This window comes from Aulonocara stuartgranti (assembly GCF_965226115.1).
Source record: "Aulonocara stuartgranti genome assembly, chromosome: 5".
In the NCBI taxonomy this organism is placed as follows: domain Eukaryota; kingdom Metazoa; phylum Chordata; class Actinopteri; order Cichliformes; family Cichlidae; genus Aulonocara; species Aulonocara stuartgranti.
In genome coordinates, this window is record NC_138943.1 from 7139672 (window position 1) to 7162021 (window position 22350).

The 22350-nt window shown below is 38.7% G+C and overlaps 1 protein-coding gene across 4 annotated transcripts in view; it reads left to right on the forward strand.

The window, feature by feature from the left end:
* Nucleotides 1–22350, forward strand: part of slc12a5a (solute carrier family 12 member 5a) — a 201448-nt gene that overhangs the window by 157398 nt on the left and 21700 nt on the right. For all 4 annotated transcript variants that reach the window (XM_082533199.1, XM_082533200.1, XM_082533201.1 and 1 more), the window contains exons 5-17: nt 8282–8336; nt 9295–9425; nt 12722–12969; nt 13405–13616; nt 14416–14583; nt 14871–14969; nt 17406–17463; nt 17547–17721; nt 18594–18712; nt 19024–19122; nt 19223–19342; nt 21698–21802; nt 22147–22315. In XM_082533199.1, coding sequence (XP_082389325.1) covers nt 8282–8336; nt 9295–9425; nt 12722–12969; nt 13405–13616; nt 14416–14583; nt 14871–14969; nt 17406–17463; nt 17547–17721; nt 18594–18712; nt 19024–19122; nt 19223–19342; nt 21698–21802; nt 22147–22315 — 1758 coding nt within the window. The remainder of the gene's footprint in view (nt 1–8281; nt 8337–9294; nt 9426–12721; nt 12970–13404; nt 13617–14415; nt 14584–14870; nt 14970–17405; nt 17464–17546; nt 17722–18593; nt 18713–19023; nt 19123–19222; nt 19343–21697; nt 21803–22146; nt 22316–22350) is intronic.

Genomic DNA, 22350 nt, shown 5'->3' on the forward strand with positions numbered 1-22350 from the left:
AACCCCTTAAATTATAGCTTCCTTCTTTCAAAAAAAAACATACTCTGAATATTACCTGGCAGTTCTTTATTTTTTGCTTTGAATAGAATTTGTGCTGTTTGGAATTTCACTAGATCGTCAATTTTCAATATTTCAGACTGCAAAAATAGTGAGTTTGTGTGTTCCCTATAACCTGCATTGTGGATGATTCAAATTGCCTTTTTTTTTGAAGAGTAAAAAGTGAATGTAATGCGGTTTAATAGTTGTTGCCCCAGACCTCTGCATAGTAGCCTAAGTATGGTGAAACCAGTGAACAGTAGAGAATATGAAGTGATGTTCTGTCGAACACCTGCTTTGCCTTGTTTAGTATTGCAATGCTATGTGATACTTTGGAATGAATATATCTTACGTGAGCTCCCCAGTTAAGTTTTTCATCTATTATTACCCCCAGAAATGTATTTTCACTGACTCTTTCAATATCAACACCATTTATTTGAATGTTAGCATTTGTATTTAAACTACTATTTCCAAATAACATAAGTTTAGATTTATTCAAATTGAATGATAATTTGTTTTTATCTAGCCAGAACTTCACTTTACTTATTTCATTAGTCATATCCTCCAATAAATTCTGCAGATCATCACCAGAGCAAAAAATGTTTGTATCGTCAGCAAAGAGAACCATTTTTAATACTTTGGACACTTAACAGATGTCGTTAATGTACAAGTTGAAGAATTTTGGACCCAAAACTGACCCTTGGGGTACACCACAAGCAATGTCCATACATAAGGAGCAACCATCATTTAATTTCACAAACTGCTTCCTGTCACCTAAATAACTCCGGACCCAATCTAAAGCTACCCCTCTGACACCGTAACGTTCCAGTTTTCTTATTAATATATCATGATCTATAGTGTCAAATGTCCCACGTTTTATAACACTGTTCAGTATTTCCCATAATCTTTTAATATTATTTCTATTTATATCTAATTGCTTCATATAGTATTCCTTTTTACTATATCTAAGTATATTAGTTAACCTATTTTTATACCAAATTCTTTCCATATTCTTAGCAGCGACAGTTCACTTGAAGGTGGCAGGTTTATATTTGAGGACACAGGCGTTAGCAAGATTATAGAGGATCCTAAAATGTTTTTTACGTCTTGCCAAGTCCAAACAGTGCTGAGAATTACATACGTAGGTTCCTGATACTAAGAACGTTCACAGAGGTTTGAGATGTATGAAATAAAACTTCTTCTTCTGTATCGGTTTAATAAGCAGTTATGGTTTTTTGTGTTATCGCTCTTTTCGAAAAGCTCAATTTTCTGAAAATACTCATAGTTTAGAGTTTTGCAGTTTCTTGTTTTCGAGACATAGAAGAAGCTACTTTCGGCTGCTCCATTATTCACAAGGGGTCTCCACAGCGGGTAGCGCCGCATGTTTGCTTTGGCAGATTTTTACAGCAGATGCCCTTCCTGACTCAACCCCCAAAGGATTTGTGTCTCCTGAACTAGGGATCTTTCATTTATTAGATGAATGAAAGCCGCTGTTTGTGAGATGTAGTATCTATTTTTATTTGCCAGAATGGTATCATTGACCCTGCACCAAATCCAGCAAAGTAGTGTTAAAGTGAAATTTCAAGAGAGGAGGTTTTAATCATCTTATTTTAGCCGGTGTAATGATTCTGGGTCTGAGTGAAGTGTAACGTTGCAGATCACATAACCAGGTTCCTTTTGTGCTGTATAAAGAGCAAACTGCCTCTCTGTCGATGATCTGTTTGTATTTCACAGACCCCACACGTTCAGTCTGTAAAAAAGAACAACATGACACACTGTGATGCTCCCTGGTTCCCTTTAATGTCACTGCCACAGAGTCATGTGTCAGAGTGACTTTGGACTGACACCCTGCCGTGGCCCTGAGACTCGCATTACATAAGACTCTCCCACAGGATCGAAGTCGCTGCTGTCAGTGGTCTGGCTGGCTTCTACAAGATGATCGTGTTTGATGCATTTGATTGTCAGAGAGCATATACTTGGCCTCCTCACTCAAAAGCTTAACATCTCTATTCTGAAGGGTGTTGACTTAATTTACTGTCTCTGTTGAAAACTTGACAATGCCCTGCATGAGAGCTTTCTGTCAGACAACACAGGCGCATCCAGCCTGAGTATGGCTTTTCAGTGGATTGCCTTGCTAATTTTATTGTACATGACAGTTTAATTAAAACTTTGTGGTCTATAAGATGTAAGAGCTGTGCGTCGTTCCTCTGATTTGCATTTTGGGTTATGGACTTTATGTTGGTTTGTCTGCGAGTTTGTGCAACCTAGATTCTCCTCCAGCTGAGTATATTTATAGAACGACCCCCTCAAATCCCAAACACTGCCTGCACAGACACATGCTGCGGCCCCGTCATTTTTTCTGTGTGACAGTATAGAGGGCATACTGAATGAAACAGCATATTGATAGAACATAATATGTAATTCCATGTTTGAGCCTGATATCTTAGTAATTACCTCTAAAATATAGATACTGAATCTCATCAGCTTATTATTTTTTTTCCATCAGCATCATAAAAATATAAATAATTAATAAAAAGGGGATAAAAAGATTTTGTGTGGTGCATGAAAAAATACAGCACTCAGTTTTATGGTGGAAAAAATAGCAGGAGAGAAAAAAAAAAGCTTGGAGATCAAAGCTGGTTCAGACACAGCTTGACAGGAAGTCGTGCAAACACACAAACACATTTGCAATTCCTATGCTTCATTTCTTATGCTTTAACACACACATACACACACACAGAGGAATCAGTGCTAAAAAGTTCCTTACGTCCATTTACTAGAATAAACTCTGAAAAACATCTCTCAGTAATTTCGTCTCACTGTTTAATATCACACACACACACGCACACACACACACACACACACACACTTTTTATCACTCACACTGAGCTCATTGCAGAGCCCCGGGGCGATAAGCTCGAGCGTGAACGGTGTGTGAGAAACCCCCACCTCTCTCCTCCTGAGCTCCTTACATAACCACCGAGGCCTTCAGGGGCTCTCAGCAATGAGCGCGTGTGTGTGTGCATGTACATACGTGTACGCAGCGATGCCCACCTGAGTGAAATCCACAGGAGCCAAAGTGCGAAGGAATCTCGCATGTTGTAGAGCTTAATAATATACAGCAGGACCCCATGTTTTATTCACTTCATGGGATGTCACTGACAGTGCACTTTTCAGGTGCTTAATCACAACTGCACATATCTGCAGCTGTCAAACGCTCGCGCCAGTATTTTTCTGTCACATCTTGGCGGAACGTTAACGAGCCGCAGTGCTCAAACATTCAGGGAATCGTTATATAAAGAACGCGCCTCCGTGTGGAACGGCTCTGACACATTAAACCATTAACCATGAAATTATACACGCAGGCCACCATTTTAAAAATCAGTGCTTTGCTGCAGACAGCATTCTCCAAACAGGGACGCTCAAACGTGTGTACGTCGTACTGGTATATGAGTCTTTTTACCCCAGATAATGAATACAGGCTCTTACCACATTAAAATGAGCTTTAATATTCTAGATGGAAAGTCATCTGTTATTTGGTCTTCCTCATTACTTCCAGGTCTTGAATCCAAATGCTGTGAGGGGAAGGGTTGGATGCCCTCTGTCGTGACTCATTTAAATGCTTAGGATGCCTTTCTCGCTCATCTCCTCATATTTTACTCTTTCGCTTCTTCAATTTCTCCAAGCCTTTTCTTTTTTCCATGTTTCTGTCTCATTATTCCCTTTCTCCTCCTCCTTCTTCCTTTGATTCTATTCTCTCTCTTGCTCTCATTCTTATTCTATTATTCAATTTTTGTCCTTTTTCTGCCACGTCTGTTCTTGTCTCGCAGCATAGCACAGCAGCACCTCGTCCTCTTACTTATAGTTTCCATTCCCACCATCACTCTGAAAGTGAAAATCACCTCAATCACTGTCATTTGACATTGGTGCCTTCCATAGTATACCATCCACAGGGATTTCAAGTGATGAGCAGCACCCTGAAACTTCTGTGCTTTTGTATGTCAACTGATGAAGTTGTACCTCAAAAAAACCATTCTGCATTTGTGTAATGAAGCATGATAATGAAGCACGCTCTCAGGGCAAGGCAAAAGCTCCAGTCCTGTCGAAACCAATTTCCGCTCAACTGTAAGGTCAAAAAAAGACCAATTCAGAATTTGTCTGTAGCTTTGGGAAGAAACAGACCAAAAGTGTCCTTTGGGGTCATCAGTGGGGAGTGTGTCAGCTGGCAGGCTTTTCTTAAAAATGACTTTTTTCACCAAATACATTCCTAGGGCTCATCTGTAATCATGATGGCTTAGCAATTATTCAGGCCTTGCTACCATTCCGATTACATTTCGAAGGAAAACATCTCCTTTGTGCGAAATGTAAGCTGTGTGCTGTTGTATCTCATGTGGATGAGACAGATGGTGGGGAGGTCTAATCTGGCCTTTCTACTGGCATGCTTAGAGCCTAGAGGGCTTTTGGGTACATGTGAGTTTGGAGGCACTGACTCCAGGATTCATGGAGAAAGAGAGAGTTATAAACCAGAGGATGTTCACTAACGCAAACTCTCAAACCATCACAGTTTTAGGTTACCAGCCTGAAAGTGGGACGATAAAACAGGCCACAGGCTCTGGGTCAGTGGGAAGAAAGATTTTGCCCATCCTGCCTGCTAAAACAGAACATCGCTGGGTTTTTTTAGTGCCACTCTTCAAATGTTCTGCGAATACAGACATGATTTGGTCATCAAGTGCTTGAACTACAGAGGAATCTGTGTTAGATTTAGTTATTAGATCTCCAGTATCTGCTTTTGATCCTATGTTGTGGTCCATTTGGGTCTGCAGGTGAGATCATTGGAGATGAAAGCCAGGCAGTTTCTCATGCATGACTTTTTCTGCTAGAGTCCCTGTCTGCAGTGATGCCCAAAGGGTCATTTAACTAAAAGTGATAAAAATGGTATTTCACAACAGTGACAACAACAAAATCATCTGCTCTTCTGTTGCCACTTGTGGTGGTTCAGTCAAACAAAACAACATATGACATTAATTGCACATCAGCAATCAATCATAGATTGAAGGTGAAATTATTCATCTAACTGGAGACAAAATTTGAGTTTTGAAAAGTGATAGTTGCTACTTTGTCTTGTCTGCAGCTGGTTGTAGACAAAATCAACGCAGAATCGATCCATATATCGATACAGTTTCCACTGAAACACAGATAAACCTCAAATAATTGGTTGCTTGACCTAATCGCCCTCATTCATTTCCACTCCTCGTGCCTGTCAAGCCTTCTGTTCTCATAGAACGCACGATGAGGCTAACAATATTGATACTGTCAGATTTTCAACTCCAAATTCTTGTTATTTTCAAAACAGTGAGTTGTGACTTCACACAGACAAAAGCAGGCTTCTCATTTCAAGCCAGTTACCTACTGATATTGCCAGCTGAAATCGCAGCTGTCACTAACATGCTCAGTTTGTCAGCTTTAGTTTTCTAATTATATTTCGCTCCATGAGCACTGGTTCACACAAAGAGCTTTGATAAAGTCTTAAATTGGCACTTGCATAAATAACTGGATCTAAACCTCTGTTTCTCAGGAAATAGTCAGAACTCTTACAATGCTACTCCTTCAGACTGAACTGAAAGAGCTGTATTGTTTGCTGTGCTTCAGACTAGAATTAACGATATATATCTTCAGAATGAGATGGCAGAAATAAGATTCTGCTATGAGCATAAATTACAGTGCAGTACTTCTTGGAAATTAAAACATATAGACCACCTTCCAGACTCATAGTAATTGAAAATCACGTATCAATATAAAACAGAGCATGTGTTTTAAAGACAAAGTCAAAGGGGGGGTATAGTGTATAATTTACCTTTAATATTATTGACATACATAAAATTCAGAGCGAAGCATTACTAAAGCACCAATCCTGTTTGGCTACACTGCCAGCACTGCAAATCAGACAAGTGCATTGCTGGCTTTTCTGCATGGAGATTCAGTGATTGGGTATGCGACTGACTACCTCTGAGTGGCTGCTGCCCACATCAGATAAAACACTTAAACAATTACTGTCTTATCTGCTGTGGTGGGAGAAGGGTTTCTGGCCTCATTATGACCAGATTAGAGTGAGAAACAGAGCCCAACTCACTGTTCACTCCTGATCATCAGTCCACTGGGCCCTCAGGTGACACTAACCACATTAAAGTCTTTGCAGAGACAGATACAATAACAGTTAAACATAACCAGCATGGTTTCCCGTGGCTGGAAAACCTCACTCCAGTGTAGCTGAAACAGAAACTTTGAAAAGAAACAACCATTGATTGTTGTGGTAAATTAATAAATAATAATAAGTAATTGTTCTGTAAAATGTTGCATTTATTAACCACTATTCTTGTCAGTAACAGAATTTACTGTTGTTCTTTTTTACCTTACATTTTAGGAAGGTGATTACAGTTTAAATGTTACCCAGGACAGACTGCTATTGCACTAATGCTGCATGCAAGCACAGATTGAATTAATAATATATATAACTTTACATTCAAAACTCAACTAATAATAACATAATAAACTAGAACAACTCATTTATAGAAAAGCCCCCAAAAATAGGAGAAAGTGAGACATGTTTTAGGCAGCCAGTTCTCACATTTCGTCCTCGCGTTTCTCTTTCTGTGTCTGCCTCTGTCTTTCATGTGCAGACAATGTGAAAAGACACTCAGAAATTCAACAATAGCAACTAAAAGAATAATGAAATCTTAATGCTGTCTTTGTACTGTCAAACACACTCTCCCGCTCTCTTTCCCAGTCACTCTCAGTGCTTTCACGTTGTCATTTTTTATTTCTTCTGAACCATTCTTCCACTCTCTGCGTACATCTCTCCCTCTTGTCCTCTGCAGGCCAGTCGGGACTCGCGCTTTGTGTTGCAGGCGACTGTGATAGCCGTGAGCTTCGCTTTACCGTGCCCTTACATATCTCAACTCGACAGAGTTCCATAAGAGTTGTCGCTGGATGTCTGAATGTGCTCTGACAGCTGTTGACAGGCCCTGTGGTGTTATTATTTATCTAATCAACGAGCAGCCTGTCCGTTCTTTAATTCTATGCTGGGAAAATTCATTGCTTGGCGCTGGTATGAAGGACTTTACCTGGAGGAAATAAAAGAATTGAAGTTTGCTTAAAAATAATCTGATAAAATGTGAAAGTGAGGACAGAACATTAAAACAGTAAACGATTTTTAGCAGTGCCAGTGGCTCTAGTGATGGCAATGTCAGGCAGTCTAATTCTTTGGGGGCTTCCTGCTCAGAAATGGCCTTTGGAGTTAATTATACACATAAGCATGAGTGGTCCACTTACAGTAAGGCCAATAAGTCTCTGTTGCCTTATTTGACAGAAATATGTGCATTCTTCCTGTTTGTTTCTGGTCATTTGATAAACAAAATGTCTGTATTTCGTGAATAAATACATCTCCAATTACAAAACTGGAGTAGAAAAAATATTAGAATATTGTTGTTGATTTCCTTTCGGCTCTGCTGAAAGCCTCTAGGAATGTGCTAAAAATTCTTCAATGCAGGAAAGACCCTACTCTGTCTTTGGTATCCACAGAAAAGCCTCATTAACGGTTAGATGGACTTCCATTACAATTTTTTTCAGCTATCCATGGTAGCAAGAGGATAAACTAATGACTTGATGGATCAGGGTTATCCACTAACTCTTCAACATGCACTATTGCAGCAGCACAGAGGCAGGCTTGTGCTGAAATATCTTGAAGGGGGTTTGAAAATGTTTCACATATTCGTACACTGTGTTGAACTGAAATAGTTCCAATGACTTTGACTGACATTAACTGCTCAAGCTTTAACATCAAGTCATGTATTTTAGATGTCTGACATTTAGATTTATGTTCCCGCCACATCCTGATTAGTGTGATCTCTCCTTTGAATTTAGTGCTGATTATTATAAAAATTATTGTTTCAGGGGGTTTTTTTCCAACTAACTTGATTTGCACATATAGCATTGTGGTTGCGAGCATTGAGCTAAATCAGACTCTTAGTTTTGTTTTTATTTTATTACTTAGATTTAGTTTACCAGTTTCATTTCATTTTTGATGATATAAATAGCCATGACACCTTATTCATTGAGGTTTAGTTCACAATTTAAGAAAACAATAAATGGTATTCTTCACAGTTGAAAAGATCAAAAACTTGTGTGCGTAATTTGCAAATTTGATCTAATTTCTTCTTTTCCTGCTCCTCTGTCCTTCTCTGTGTAGACCATGCTGACTGCCATCTCTATGAGTGCCATCGCTACCAATGGAGTAGTGCCAGGTGGGTGAGCAGACGCTGGCACCACACAGTCATCGCTGTTTGAGTCTGTCCGCTTCTAAATTTCTCTTTTCGCTGATTGCTTTTGGCACAGTACACCCAGCGCAGCTTGATATCTCCAGAAACATTAAAAGCTTTAGTCTGGGATCTTGTGCACTTTAGCTCCTTGTCACGCAACATTATTTACACAAAATAAAGCATCAGCCAAATGCTTGTCATGAAGATCTGCATCGGCAAGTTTGTATCTGAACACAGACACATGAACGTGCATATGCAGGCTAGCTACATTTTATAAGCGAGTTTACATAGTAATGATGGCCTGCATCTTACCAGTTGGTGTGCATGCAGCAGGGGTCAGAGCAAATTACAGGCTTGTAGAGAAGTGTGGAAGTGTATGCCAATTATAACTGTCTCTGTTATAACCAGTCCCAACCCTTGTGCTGCTCCAAAGTGCTGATTAAGGTCTATTTATTTATGTTCAGTTAATTTATTTGCACACTGCTTGTGCATTTGTGTATAACAGTGTGATAAGATGCAATAACAAGAAAACCTTTTCTAGCAAATTCAGCAAAAATTACAACTGTCAGAAAGCAGTCTACCAAAATAAAAAAGCATTACAGAAAAAACTATTTTCTATCATTAATGTATGGAAATCGTTTTTTAATTTTAAAGAAATCTGCTGGATATTCACTGGTGTACACAGTGGACAGTTTTTTAAACATCTCTCTTGTTCTTTGTTGTCAAGTTTCTTTTATTTGATTGTGTAAAATGTTAGTCGTTAAAAGAGACAAAATTGAAGTGAATGTCTGCACTCACCATGGTGACATGCTAATGTCAAAACTAATTAACAGATACAAAAATATATGTATGGTTCAGCATGAGATGTCATCGTTTAGTCTTCTCACAGACAAAGTTACCCATTAAATGAGTACTTCAGAGTGATTTTGTGCTGTTCGTGTAGCTGGAGGCTCCTACTACATGATCTCCCGTTCACTGGGCCCTGAGTTTGGGGGAGCGGTCGGAATCTGTTTCTACCTGGGGACCACGTACGCTGGAGCCATGTACATCCTCGGAGCTATTGAGCTCCTCTTGGTGAGAATGAAGTCCTCTTTGTGTTCACTCTCTCTGACTTTGTTAATGTCATCACCAGGCAGTAACATGTTAACTTTCTTTTCATTTCATTAGTGTAGCATAGTTTATTAGTATTTAATGCCATAATTAATATTATGGCATTTGTACCCTCAGACCATGCAAGTGGTTAAAGAACAACAACAATAATAATAATAATAATAATAATAATAATAATAATAATAATAATAATAATAATAAAGTCCTGTCCACGTTGTTCAGGTCTCTGTCTTGTAACAGCTTCACCTCTTTCTGCTATTCACCAATGTTTAGAAATGAAACGCATGTGTGAAAACAGCTTATCTGCTAGTGTCAAACATCCAGCCTGGAGTGTGGAAGGACCATTTAAAAGTTGACTCACCCCATCATGGCTCAACCAATCAGCGATCACCAAGTCTTAGATAGTCTTATGAATCATATTAAGTGATGCACTTCTCCTCAGGTGAACTGCCTGTTTTGAACCACTTATTTATTCTGGAACTGATTCTGGTTAAATGCTCGTTTTTGGACGTTTTTAATACATCCCAAACAGCTGCCACATTTATTTATTTATTTTTTGAGTTCACTTCTATGTGAGTGAGAGAGAAAAGCGTCTAATATCCTGTCTATTTGAAATGACATCCATTTCAAGCTTATTCATCCGTGATGTCACAAGACCACGATGACCTAAAAGAAAAACGATGTGAGCTGCCAGGTTAGTAGACGATGACCACTCAAATCACAGCTTTTTCTTCCCTGCAGTAAACCCTCCAACATCACATTTTGACAATTTTTACCAAGGTGATAACACTGTCAGACCCGCAACTCTGAGGGGAACTTTGTTGTGCTCCAGTGGCAAAATATTACCCTTTAGATTCAATTATAGTGGTAATATATAAACGATTTTTGCACCATGTTGTTCTGGTCCGAGCAGATTTGAAGCCAACATTGGAAACGTTTCAATGGTTAAAGGCAAGGAGCCAAACAAAACCTCTAGCCCAGAGGTATTTAAACATTAATCACTAATGTGTGCAGGGAATGTGGCTAATCTTTTCTTTCTGTTCTTTGTTTTAACCAGGTAACAACAAACATTTTCCAGTACTAATTTACAATTTTGTTTTCACGTGATTGTTCAGTGTTGTAATATAAGCTTCTTTTTTTTGCTTGTTTGTTCATTTTAGAGTGAGTTTGTTTTACCCTTTTCCAATCTTCATATTAAGTGTGTGTCAGTCTTCTTGTCCAACTCTAACAACTGTGTATTTCTCCAAATGTCAAATTCCTCCTCTGAAGGTGTCCTATTATGTGCATTTCCAGATCAAAGTGTGTATTCCTGGACTCTCGCAGAGTAGCTTTGTATGATTTACAGTTCAAAATAATCCTTGTTTATCTTTCTGGCTGACTTGGTGTTTGACTTTGGCCACAGTTAGTATCGTTATCTGCCTTCATAATAGCATAATATCTCCACTTTAAATATATATTAAAAAAATGATTTGATAGATTTACTCCTGTAGTTACAATGACCTGTATTGCTTGTTAATCTCATCCATGCTTGTTACTATTTTTGTTGTTCAGCAGAAGGAATATGATCCCTCGTTTTTAATCCTGCCTGCAAACCTCTGGCTGACTAAATTTTTCTAAAGAGGGGAATAGTTATTAGAGAGTACAACAAGTCTAGTATAAATAAAATAAAATAAAAAGAAACCATAAAATCCTTAATTTAAGTATATTCATTGAAATTTGGGAGGGGGGGGTTGTTTATTCCAACTGGTCAGACCCACATCAATGAAACTTCTGATATTCCTGAAATCCAATCAGTGCAAAGTGAAACAAAAAAAAATGTTACGCTTCTAACGAATACAAAGCAGAGTATTTGCATGTTCTTCTCCTTTGGATGATTTTCATCATCACTTTGCTTTGAAGCTATTTTCTTCTCGCAGTATGTGCTCTTCAATGTGAATTCTGATTAGTTTTTGAAATGGCGCGATCTTTCATCTCAATCTTTCGCTTCTCTCCTCCTGTTTCTCGTTCTCCTCCTCTGCCTTTCACTCCACACTTCTTCCACTGCAATGCCTCCATGTTGCATGGGATATTGGGTAATTATGCAAATACTGCATTATAAGGGATGAAGACACTGCCTGAGTAACAGGATCATTCCTTGAAACAGCTCTCATCACTTTGGTCCACTGTTATCAACTGTCATTTTTTATTGTTAATAATATTATTCTGGATGCCTCTAATGGTTATGGAGTTTGATCGTGTCTGGAGGTTAATTCTGTCTTCTGGGTCAAAGCTGGCTTAGTTTCCATTGTAAAATAACAATCCTTGCAGAATTGTAAGGAGCGGATCTCGAGGAAGACTGATTTGAATATGTTTCATCCTTCCACCCAAGTCAGGAACACAAACTGATGCTGCTATTTTAGGAACCATGAAGAGTTCACCGTGAAGCTACGATTTGTTTGCCTAGTGATGTGCTGTTCTTAGCATTCAGCCAAATGACCGAAACCACAACTCACTGCTTGTTCTCTTGTTGCTCTTCATAGTGATAAAGAGTGTTCAGGCTGAGAGAAAAAAGACACAAATTTCCACACTTATGTAACAGCCTTGCAATGAATCATCTAAACCTGATGACAGATAGTGACGGTCTAATTAGGGGTTTACCATCTATCTTCTGACTATTCTTAGACTGACCCGTAGTAAAAGTGTAATAATGGCAGTTAATGTTTAATATTAATACCATGCTTGAGTTGTTTAATTAAGAATTAAAATAGCAGCCAGTAGTACGAGTTGGTGCTTCAAGCTCCAGTAGAGGACTTTTAATGTGACATCGCATATATTCACACTTCACAGAGTTGTCCTCTTTTACTCATCTCATCCCTCATTGCCTTTCTCACCTTTTTTATTATATCCAAGCAAGCAAGCAATTTATTTATATAGCACTTTCAGACAACTACCAGGAGAAAACAAAGTGCTGTACACTTGACATGACACAGAAAAAATGATACATTAAATTAAAAAATATATATATATACATCTTTCTTTTCCATTTAGCAGCAAACAGTGAGGTAGAGAGGCAGGTTTGTAAACTGAAAACTGCCAGTTTAAATCCCCAGACAGGCCATAGAAGGTGAGGAGTGAAAGTCGCACTTCCAAAACATGTACCACTAAGATGTCCTTGAGCAGCAATGATATTTTCTGGATTTTTTTTTTTAAGATAAAAGTACTGCTGATTTCCCTGGATACATAAAGTCAAAGATAAATAAATAAGCTCCTTTCCTCTGCAGATCTACATTGTGCCCAAAGCAGCCATATTTCCCCTGGAGGGCCTAGAGGGTGCTGAGGCCGAGGCCGCCCTGCTTAACAACATGCGCGTGTACGGGACCATCCTGTTGACCTCCATGGCCACAGTGGTGTTCGTTGGCGTAAAATATGTTAACAAGCTGGCACTCGTGTTTCTGGCATGCGTCATTCTCTCCATCTTGGCTGTCTACGCCGGAGTCATCAAGACCGCCATGGATCCACCTGTATTCCCGTAAGCAGTTAGAGCCAAGATAATCCAATATTATATAAGCTGAAATGGTAACAAAAGCCCAGACTAACACACATCTTATCTACATGCTGTTTTAGAAAAAGCAACACATAATTACATGCTAGGTTTGGAGAACATGCCATTATTATATCAGTGGTACAAAGGCACCAGCACTAATTTGCCTTATTTTTTATTTTACATATTTAAAAATTAGATGAATTTACCTGAAAACTAAGTGTTATAATGTGATACCCATCATTGTTTTAACCTAGGTGTCAATAGATGTCAGAAAACAATTTAAAACAACAGATATTGTTTAACTATAAAATTAATTTAAAGAAGAAAAAAGTCCAAATAAATTGTTTACATCAAACACGCATGCACAAAAGTCGCTACAGCAGCAGTATTTCAAAATTGTGTGCTTTTCTATTCCTCTAGGGTGTGTGTTTTGGGGAATCGCACTTTGGTGTGGAAGTCCTTTGATGTTTGTGCCAAGACCATTGAGACAGCTAATGGGACAGTCACAACCCAGCTGTGGCAGATGTTCTGTGATTCACCTTTTCTCAACGCTACCTGTGACAAATACTTTGTTGCCAACAATGTGACTGAGATCCAGGGCATCCCTGGGGTCACTAGTGGAATCTTGGCAGGTTGGTTCATTCGTTTTGGATCCAATTATCATCTTTCTATACTGCTGAGTCACTGACAATTCATTGGCGTTCTTTTCTAGATTTCTTTTTTTTTAAATGAAATGTTTACGATAAAATACTTTCTTAGGTCTGAATGTCCTGTTTTTCCCATTGATCTGTTGTTATAGTACTGGAGTGTCCATCAAGAAACACTCCAGTACGAGCAGCTTTAAATGTTGTAAAAAGAACTTAAAAAGTTGATTCATTTTTCTAGATATTTGCTTTCAGATCTTTTTAATAAATGTTAAAAATGGTGATTTAGTGTTACAAAGACAAAGTAGAGCAAACTTATTTCTTAGCCTTGGGCTTCCTGAAACCCTAAGAAAAACCACAGCTAGGCAAACCTTGTTTTACCCTGGTGTAACAGTAAACTCTGAATTAAGGAGTCACACTTAAAAGTCACTTTAATTTTTTGACTTTATTTTTTAGAGATAAAACATATCATATTTTATCTCCCATTTTTAGGGGGAGATAAAAACCTCCCAAATCCACCTACTCAAGCAAAGTAATTCATGTTTCTGTTTTCTGAAAGCATCTTTTTTTTTTACTGATTTTAATAAACTAATTAGAAATTGTAAATAGTGACTAACTCAATTTTGAATGGCTGAAGAATAAAGTAAATTTGTTAATTAGTCATGGAGTTCAGTCACCAATTGAATATTTGGCTAACATGGAAGGATTAAAAACACCTATTTTCAGGTTCTGTCTGCATGAATATTTTAATTCTAGTCCTCTCTATGTTTCTTCAATGCCAATCCAGACAACCTGTTTGGAAACTACTATGAGAAAGGGGACCTCATTTCCAGGGATAAGATGGAGTCAGTGGAAGACCAGGACGATCCTCTAACCAACGCTAACCGCTACGTGTTAGCCGACATCACCAGCTTTTTCACATTGCTGGTTGGCATTTACTTCCCGTCTGTGACAGGTGAAAGCATAAACTGTTCTGTCCACTTAGTTTTTTCTTATTGTTGTTCATCATTGACACATTTATTAATTTGTTTACTTATCAGTGTGCTGCTGAGTGATTCTTTTGTTAACCATCTGAGAAATGGCATCCCTGGTGTTGTTCTCAATGTCAGACATTTATATTTATTCAGCTTGAGTGAGTTTAGCTGAAATTACTACATTCTGCTGTTTGTAGCACACGTGTTTCTACAGTATGTGCACAAATCTCTGATCTTGGTAACAACTGTCACTTCACTGTCTCTCCAGGGATCATGGCTGGATCCAACCGTTCTGGAGACCTGCGTGATGCACAGAAGTCAATCCCCATTGGAACAATTGCAGCCATCACCACCACCTCTACTGTCTGTATCCTTTAACAACTGCCGTGACGGCAGTTGTTATGCACACACACCACTGCATATACAGTGGGGAAAATAATTGTTTGATCCCCTTCAATTTATACGTTTTCTCACCTATAAAGAAATGGAGAGTTTTTATGATAGTGTCCCTTTAACGGAGAAAGATAGAATATCAACCAAAACTCCAGAAGAAAAAACGATACATAAAATTCTGACTTCATTTGAATGTCATTAAATGAAAAAGTATCTTTACCCCCAAACAAAGTATGACTTAGCACTTGGCAGAGAAACCATTGTCAGTTTGATGTAGCTGGTCACCCAGTTTGTACACCTAAGGAGGAATTTGCCATTGTCTTGGCTGTTACTTAATAATTCGAAACTCCAGCTCCCTCCAAAGATTCTGTATAGGATTGAGTTCTGGAGACTAGCTAGACCACAGGTCAGCAACCTGTGGTTCGCAACCCATATGTGGCTCTTTAGCTGCAAAATGTGGTTCATGAGCCATGGGCTAGGATTAGAGTTACACATATACCGGTTTATTAATTGATTCTCTCCCAATTACAGCCATCATCTGCCCATCTTCCGGTTGTGCTGCTCTCTTTCTCCCATTGTCTGGTAGGAGGAGCTAAAATGGCTCTTCTAATGTTGAAAGTTGCAGACACCTGCACTAGGTCATTCAGTGACCTTAATGTGCTTCTTCTTTAACCACTTCTTTGTTGCCTTGGCAGTATGTTTTGGGTCATTATCATGGTAGCTGACCCATCCACAACCCATCTTTAGTGTTGTGGCTGAAGAAAAGAGGCTCTTGTCCAACATTTTACCGCCCATTGGCCCCACAATCCAGTCAAGTTATCCTGTACCATCAGCAAAAACAGTGCCTCAAAGCATAATGCTTCCACCTTCATGTTGACTGGTGAAATGGTTTATTCAGCATTTCTCTTGCACCAAACAGGAAGGATCGAGTTGATCCCAAAGAGCTTGATTTTGATTTCTTCTGACCAAGACACCTTCTCCAAGTCTTTTCTGAGTTCACTGGAAAACATCAGATGGTCCCATAAATGTGTCATCTTAAACAGGGAGACAGCAAGACTTTAGTCCATTACAGCGTAGTGTGTTACCAATGGCGTTCTTGGTGACACTAGTCCCAATCGCCTTCAGATCATTAACAAGTTCTTCCTGTGTAGTTTTGGGCTGATCCACCATCTTTCACATGATCATCCTAACCCCCACGAGGCAAAATCTTACATGAATAATCACAGCTATTACCTTCTCACCAGGCTTCTTGTTGGTGGTCTTGAAGCCAATTCCAGCCGTGTGCAGGTCTAGTCTTGTCTCTGACATCCTTTGAATACTCTTAGCTCATACCCATGGTAGTGGGACGTAAGACTCTGTGAAATGGTGTTGCAAGTTACAATTATTTAGTGATTGATTATAATCTGTGTGCCACATGTACAATACTTAAACAAATACTGACACACAAATATGTAATGATTGGGTTTTTTTTCAATATTTAATTTTAAGGTTTCTCTCCATTAAAATGAAACTACCATAAAATTAGAGAATTATCATTTCTTTGTAAATGAGGACCCTCTCAAATTCAGCAGGGGACTGAATAATTATTTCCTCACTGTACCTATATTTTATGTCTGGCCTTGTTGTGATCAAACTTGGGATAATGAATTTGTAGTGGTATTTAAAACGGATCAGTTCATAAAGGACACTGTAAGAAAAGGTCAAGTTTACAAATTTTAGATTTTAACTAACGTGTCTGCACAAACGCACTCACTGGCCTGCAAGAAGCCTCATAATTAAAGGTCAGCATTTTAAATTTGAAAAGGCCATAACTTCTGTGATACCAGTCTAATGCCCTCAAGTAGTCCAAAATATGAATCTACCATTCATGAGAACACATTTCCTATCTTTGTTTAAATCATGGCAGCTGGCTTCTGAATAATATTGGTATTATAATTTGGTATTAGAGTTTGAGCTATTTTGTCATGTGAAACCTTGTTAATATTTCAATGAATGCTTTAAGTCTCTTTGTACAAAATTCTTGAGCACATGTCTGCCATTTATGTGCTTTAACATATAAGGCAGCCTATACCGTGTAGTCTGAAGCAGCTATAATGGAATGGCTGATCTGATTAGGATCTCTAATCACATCATTGAGCTGCCTATGCACTTACCAGTTAATGAAACCAAGACATATTACATGCAATGTAATATGCATCTTATCTCAGAGATTTACTACACAAAAACGATTGACGTCTTTCCTCAGCAAATGCACTTAATTGGTTTATCAGATAATTAAGTGCATCTTCAGATGGAATGGTTTATAATTCTTATAATCACTAAACCAAGGCTCACTAAAAAGTGTTGAATATTTACCATTTATTTATATCATTATGAAATGACTTTACTTTCTTGAACCATATTTGCTCAGACATGTCCAGTGTGGTTCTGTTTGGTGCCTGCATTGAGGGTGTGGTCCTCAGGGACAAGTAAGTCTATCCTTGATTGAATAAAAATCATCCCTAAATACAACAATAAGTCTGAGACTGACCACTTGGTTAATCGTGTTTAGGTTCGGAGAGGGCGTCCATGGGAACTTAGTGATTGGCACATTGGCTTGGCCATCACCATGGGTGATTGTGATTGGCTCTTTCTTCTCCACCTGTGGAGCAGGCCTCCAGAGCCTGACGGGAGCGCCTCGTCTCATGCAGGCCATTGCCAAGGATGGCATTGTGCCCGCTCTTCGGGTCAGTCTGTTTTCTTCTTACAGCAGACTTCATAGAAGAAGTGGACATAGTGAAACCAATGGGCAAGGGGCTTTAAAGTGCATTTTTTATAATGGCCAATAGGTGGTGACTCCCCTGGGTCAAAAAAAGAAACGAAATTGTATGGAAGTATGAGAAAGTTACTCTGTTTCTTACTTGATTTAGCTCAGAAAACAATATCCTAATGATTTTATGTATTCAGTTATTAGTTTCAGTTCTTCTTCACTACACAATCTTGTTCATTTTGTAAATTATTATTTTATTTACAGTACAAAATATAATAAATCGAGGTCTCTTTGGACACATTAGTGATTGATAGTTTGCTAATTTGTGAGTGTGCATTCTTGGGGATGGATTTGAGCTGAGAAGAACCATCACAAAAAGTATTAAATCTATTTTAATCAAAGTCTCAACAGTTAACTTACTTTTATCAATGTTATATTCAGAGACGTGCAGTAAAACAATTGTATTATACACCAATTTTCACATAGAAAATTGATAATGAATCAGTAAGGAAAGTAATCAGAGTAAATTGAATCAATAATGACATTAGTACTAATAAAGTCGTTTCAATATTAAATCCAAATAGAGAACCTAATATGTTCTTCTCCTCAAAATAGAAAAAAGCAAGAAGGCCAAGATGCTAACTGTGAGGCTTCAAAGCATAAATGCATAGGTGTCATCACCACTATTACATCCTCTGCTTTCATAGAATCTGTTTTGTATTTATTACATACAGTCAACATATACATGTAATGACTTGACTAGAATTAAAAAGGTAGAGGAAGATGTTTATGCAGACATACTCCTAAAATAGAAGTGGTGTAAACATGTTTTCTGTGCCGGCATTGTAGATCTTTGGCCACGGGAAGGCCAACGGAGAACCCACATGGTCCCTCCTGCTGACGGCTTGTATCTGCGAGAGTGGGATCCTCATTGCCTCCCTGGATGCAGTCGCTCCCATCCTCTCCATGTAAGACTTGGGAAAAAAATCCTTTAATTTCTTGCCATTTGACAAAATAAATAGATTAAGGGGAATAAAACCGTGGGGGATTTCAGAGCAGCTGGTCCCCTGTTATTACTTAAACAATGCAAATACCAAATTTTATGGTCTCAGAGGGGTAGACCACTTTTCTGCTTTGGTAATGCAGTCATAAATACAAGTGAATGTCATAGATGTTAACATAACAGCCCTTCTGGATTTCAATGAGTGAGCTCTTTCTTATATTGTTAGAGTAAGTAAGAAGAGGTTTGTTATATCCTGTTCATATGTGTTTCCTGCAGGTTCTTCCTGATGTGCTACATGTTTGTGAATCTGGCATGTGCACTCCAGACACTGCTGAGGACACCAAACTGGAGACCACGGTTCAAGTTCTACCACTGGTCAGTTCACCAACAGCAAAGTGAAGGAACAGCTGAATTTCAAGATTCACAAACGTTTTATATTGCATGTTTCTGTCTGCCTCTGCATTCCACTCTATAGGACTCTTTCCTTCCTGGGGATGAGCCTGTGTCTTACTCTTATGTTCCTCTGTTCCTGGTACTACGCCATTGTCGCTATGGTAATTGCCGGTTCCATCTACAAGTATATTGAGTTTGCAGGGTGAGTGTTTTTCTGTATCAGGTGTTTTTTTTTCAGTTTACTTTATTTTCAGTTAGTTTTCTGACTGAGTTTGAGTACAGATGGTAGGTGTCTAATTAGCAAATCTTAACATTTTTGTTTTATTGGTTGAGTTGTTTTTTATTCTATATGTGATCTTCCTCAGACTTTATACTCTAGGTAAAGTTGTTCAATAAACCTCTTCAAAATTTTTTTGCAAGATTTGAGTTCAGTTAATAATCATATGTATACAAATACTTTCTCTGTGTACACTACCAGTCAAACGTTTGGGCACACCTACTCATTTAATGTTTTTTCTTTATTGTTACTATTTTCTACATTGTAGATACATACTGAAGGCATCAAATGTATGAAGCAAGATATATGGGATTATGTAGCAAAGAAAAAAATGTCTTATGTCTCTTATTTTAGATTCCTCAAAGTAGCCACCCTTTGCTTTGTTGACAACACTGCAAACCCTTTGGCCTTCTCTCAATGAGCTTCATGATGTAGTCACCTGAAATGGTTTTCACTTCACAGATGTGCCTTGTCAGGGTTCATATGTGGAATTTTTTGCCTTCTTAATGGGGTTGGGACCATCAGTTGTGTTGTGCAGAAGTCTGGTTGGTACACAGCTGACAGCCCTATTTGACAATTGTTAGAATTGATATTATGGCAAGAACCAATCAACTAAGTAAAGAGAAACAACAGTCCATTATGACTTTAAGAGCTGAAAATCAGTCAGTCTAGAAAATTACAAAAACTTTGAATGTGTCCCCAAGTGCAATCACAAAAACTGTCAAACTCTATGGTGAAACTGGCTCAAATGATGACCGCCCCGGGAGAGGAAGACCAAGAGTCACCTCTGCTGCTGAGGATAAATTCATCTCTCTAAATTCATTAGAGTTCATATAAATGCGACACAGTTCCAGCAGCAGACACATCTCTACATCACCTGTTCAATAACTGCTAAGAAAACGCTATTACTAAGGAAGAGCAACAAGCAGAAGAGATTTGTCTGGGCCAAGAAACACAAGGAATGGACATTAGATCAGTGAAAATCTTTGCTTTCATCTGATGAGTCCAAATTTTAAATCTTTGGTTCCACTTGCCGTGTCTTTGTGTGACCCAGAAAAGGTGAACAGATTGTCTCTACATGCATGGTTCCCACCACGAATCATGGAGGAGGTGTGATGATGTGGGGGTGCTTTGCTGGTGACACTGTTGGGGATTTATTCAAAATTGAAGGCACACTCAATCAGCATGGCTGCCACGGCATCCTGCAGCGGCATGCCATCCAGACCGGTTTGCATTTAGTTGGAGCATCATTTCAACAGGACAATGACCCCAAACACACCTCCAGGCTGTGTAAGGGCTATTTGACCAAAAAGGAGAGTGATGGAGTGCTGCACCAGATGGCCTGGCCTCCACAGTCACCTGACCTAAACCCAATCAAGATGGTTTGCGATGAGATGGACCACAGAGTGAAGGCAAAAAGGCCAGCAAGTGCTCAGCATCTCTGAGAAGTCCTCCAAGACTGTTGGAAAACCATTTCAGGTGACGACCTCATGAAGCTCATCGAAAGAATGCCAAGAGTGTGCAAAGCAAAGGGTGGCTATTTTGAAGAATCTACAATATAAAACATGTTTTGAGTCTTTTCACACTTTTTTGTTAATTATATAATTCCATATGTGTTCATTCATAGTTTTGATTTCTTAAGTGAGAATCTACAATGTGAATAGTCATGAAAATAAAGAAAAAACATTAAATGAGAAGGTGTGTCCAAACTTTTGACTGGTAGTTATTTTAGATGGTATTTTATATAAGGTGGTTTCTGTTTTGTTTTTTCATACTTAGTAAAAATGGTCTTTCTTTCCAAGTTGTAATTTTTGTCTGTAATTTAAATGGAAACTGGTGTTTTTTAGGTTTTATTTCCACTAACAATGTTTTTTTAACTTTCCTGCCGTATTACTGTTTCTTTCTTAGCAGATCTCTTAGCATGTAGTGCTTTTTTAAAGCAGAGCAGGTGTGCTGTTCTATTCTTACTTTAGCCTTAGTTCTGTATCTTAGGTGTAGCATCATGGAAAAGTGAAGGAAATTTGATCATATCTGTGACTGAAAGACCGTAACTAATCAACCATGTTTCTAGTGTTATCGTATAGACCTATACACACTGAGTATTTAAATGCTGTGATTCCTTGTGATCATGTTGCATTGTGTCAAACTGTCATCTAAAAGGGGATTTGTTTCGGTGGGCTGTCTGTATCACTGTCACTTCTTAAATTCACAGTGAAGCTGCAAAAACTGTTGTTCATGTTTTGACTGACAAATATTGATTGGCACTTGCCTGTGTCACAGTGCGGAGAAAGAATGGGGCGATGGAATACGGGGTCTGTCTCTAAGTGCTGCACGTTACGCTCTCATGCGGTTGGAGGAAGGTCCCCCACACACCAAAAACTGGAGGTATGACACACGTATGCTGTGTTGCTGTACCATGACTCTAATTACCGTAGGAATTAACCACATGTCTGTGCGCTTTCTCATTTATTCACGTAATAGGACCCTTCTTGTCACAGCTGTCGGAGAATCAAGTATTTGTAAATTCATATTAACATCAACCTTTCTTGCTATTTTTTTTCTCTTTCTCTCCTTCCAAACAAGGACTTTTACTTGGCCATCTCAGCCTTTCCTTTCCCCGTGGCTTTATTTGTCTTTTCACAGCTCTTCCTGTTCTTTTCATTTCTCTTCTATTTTTTTTCTACTCCGTCTTATCACTTCCTCTCCTCTCTGATCTCCCTTCTCTTCAGGCCTCAGCTGCTGGTGCTGGTCAGTACAGATGCAGAGCAAAATGTGGAGCAGCCTCGTCTGCTTTCACTGACCAACCAGCTGAAGGCAGGCAAAGGTCTAACTATTGTTGGGACAGCTCTAGGGGGCACGTTCTTGAACAACTATGAACAGGCGCAGCGTGCAGAGCAGGTAATGTTGTAAATGACAGCCTGTACCTCTTCAGT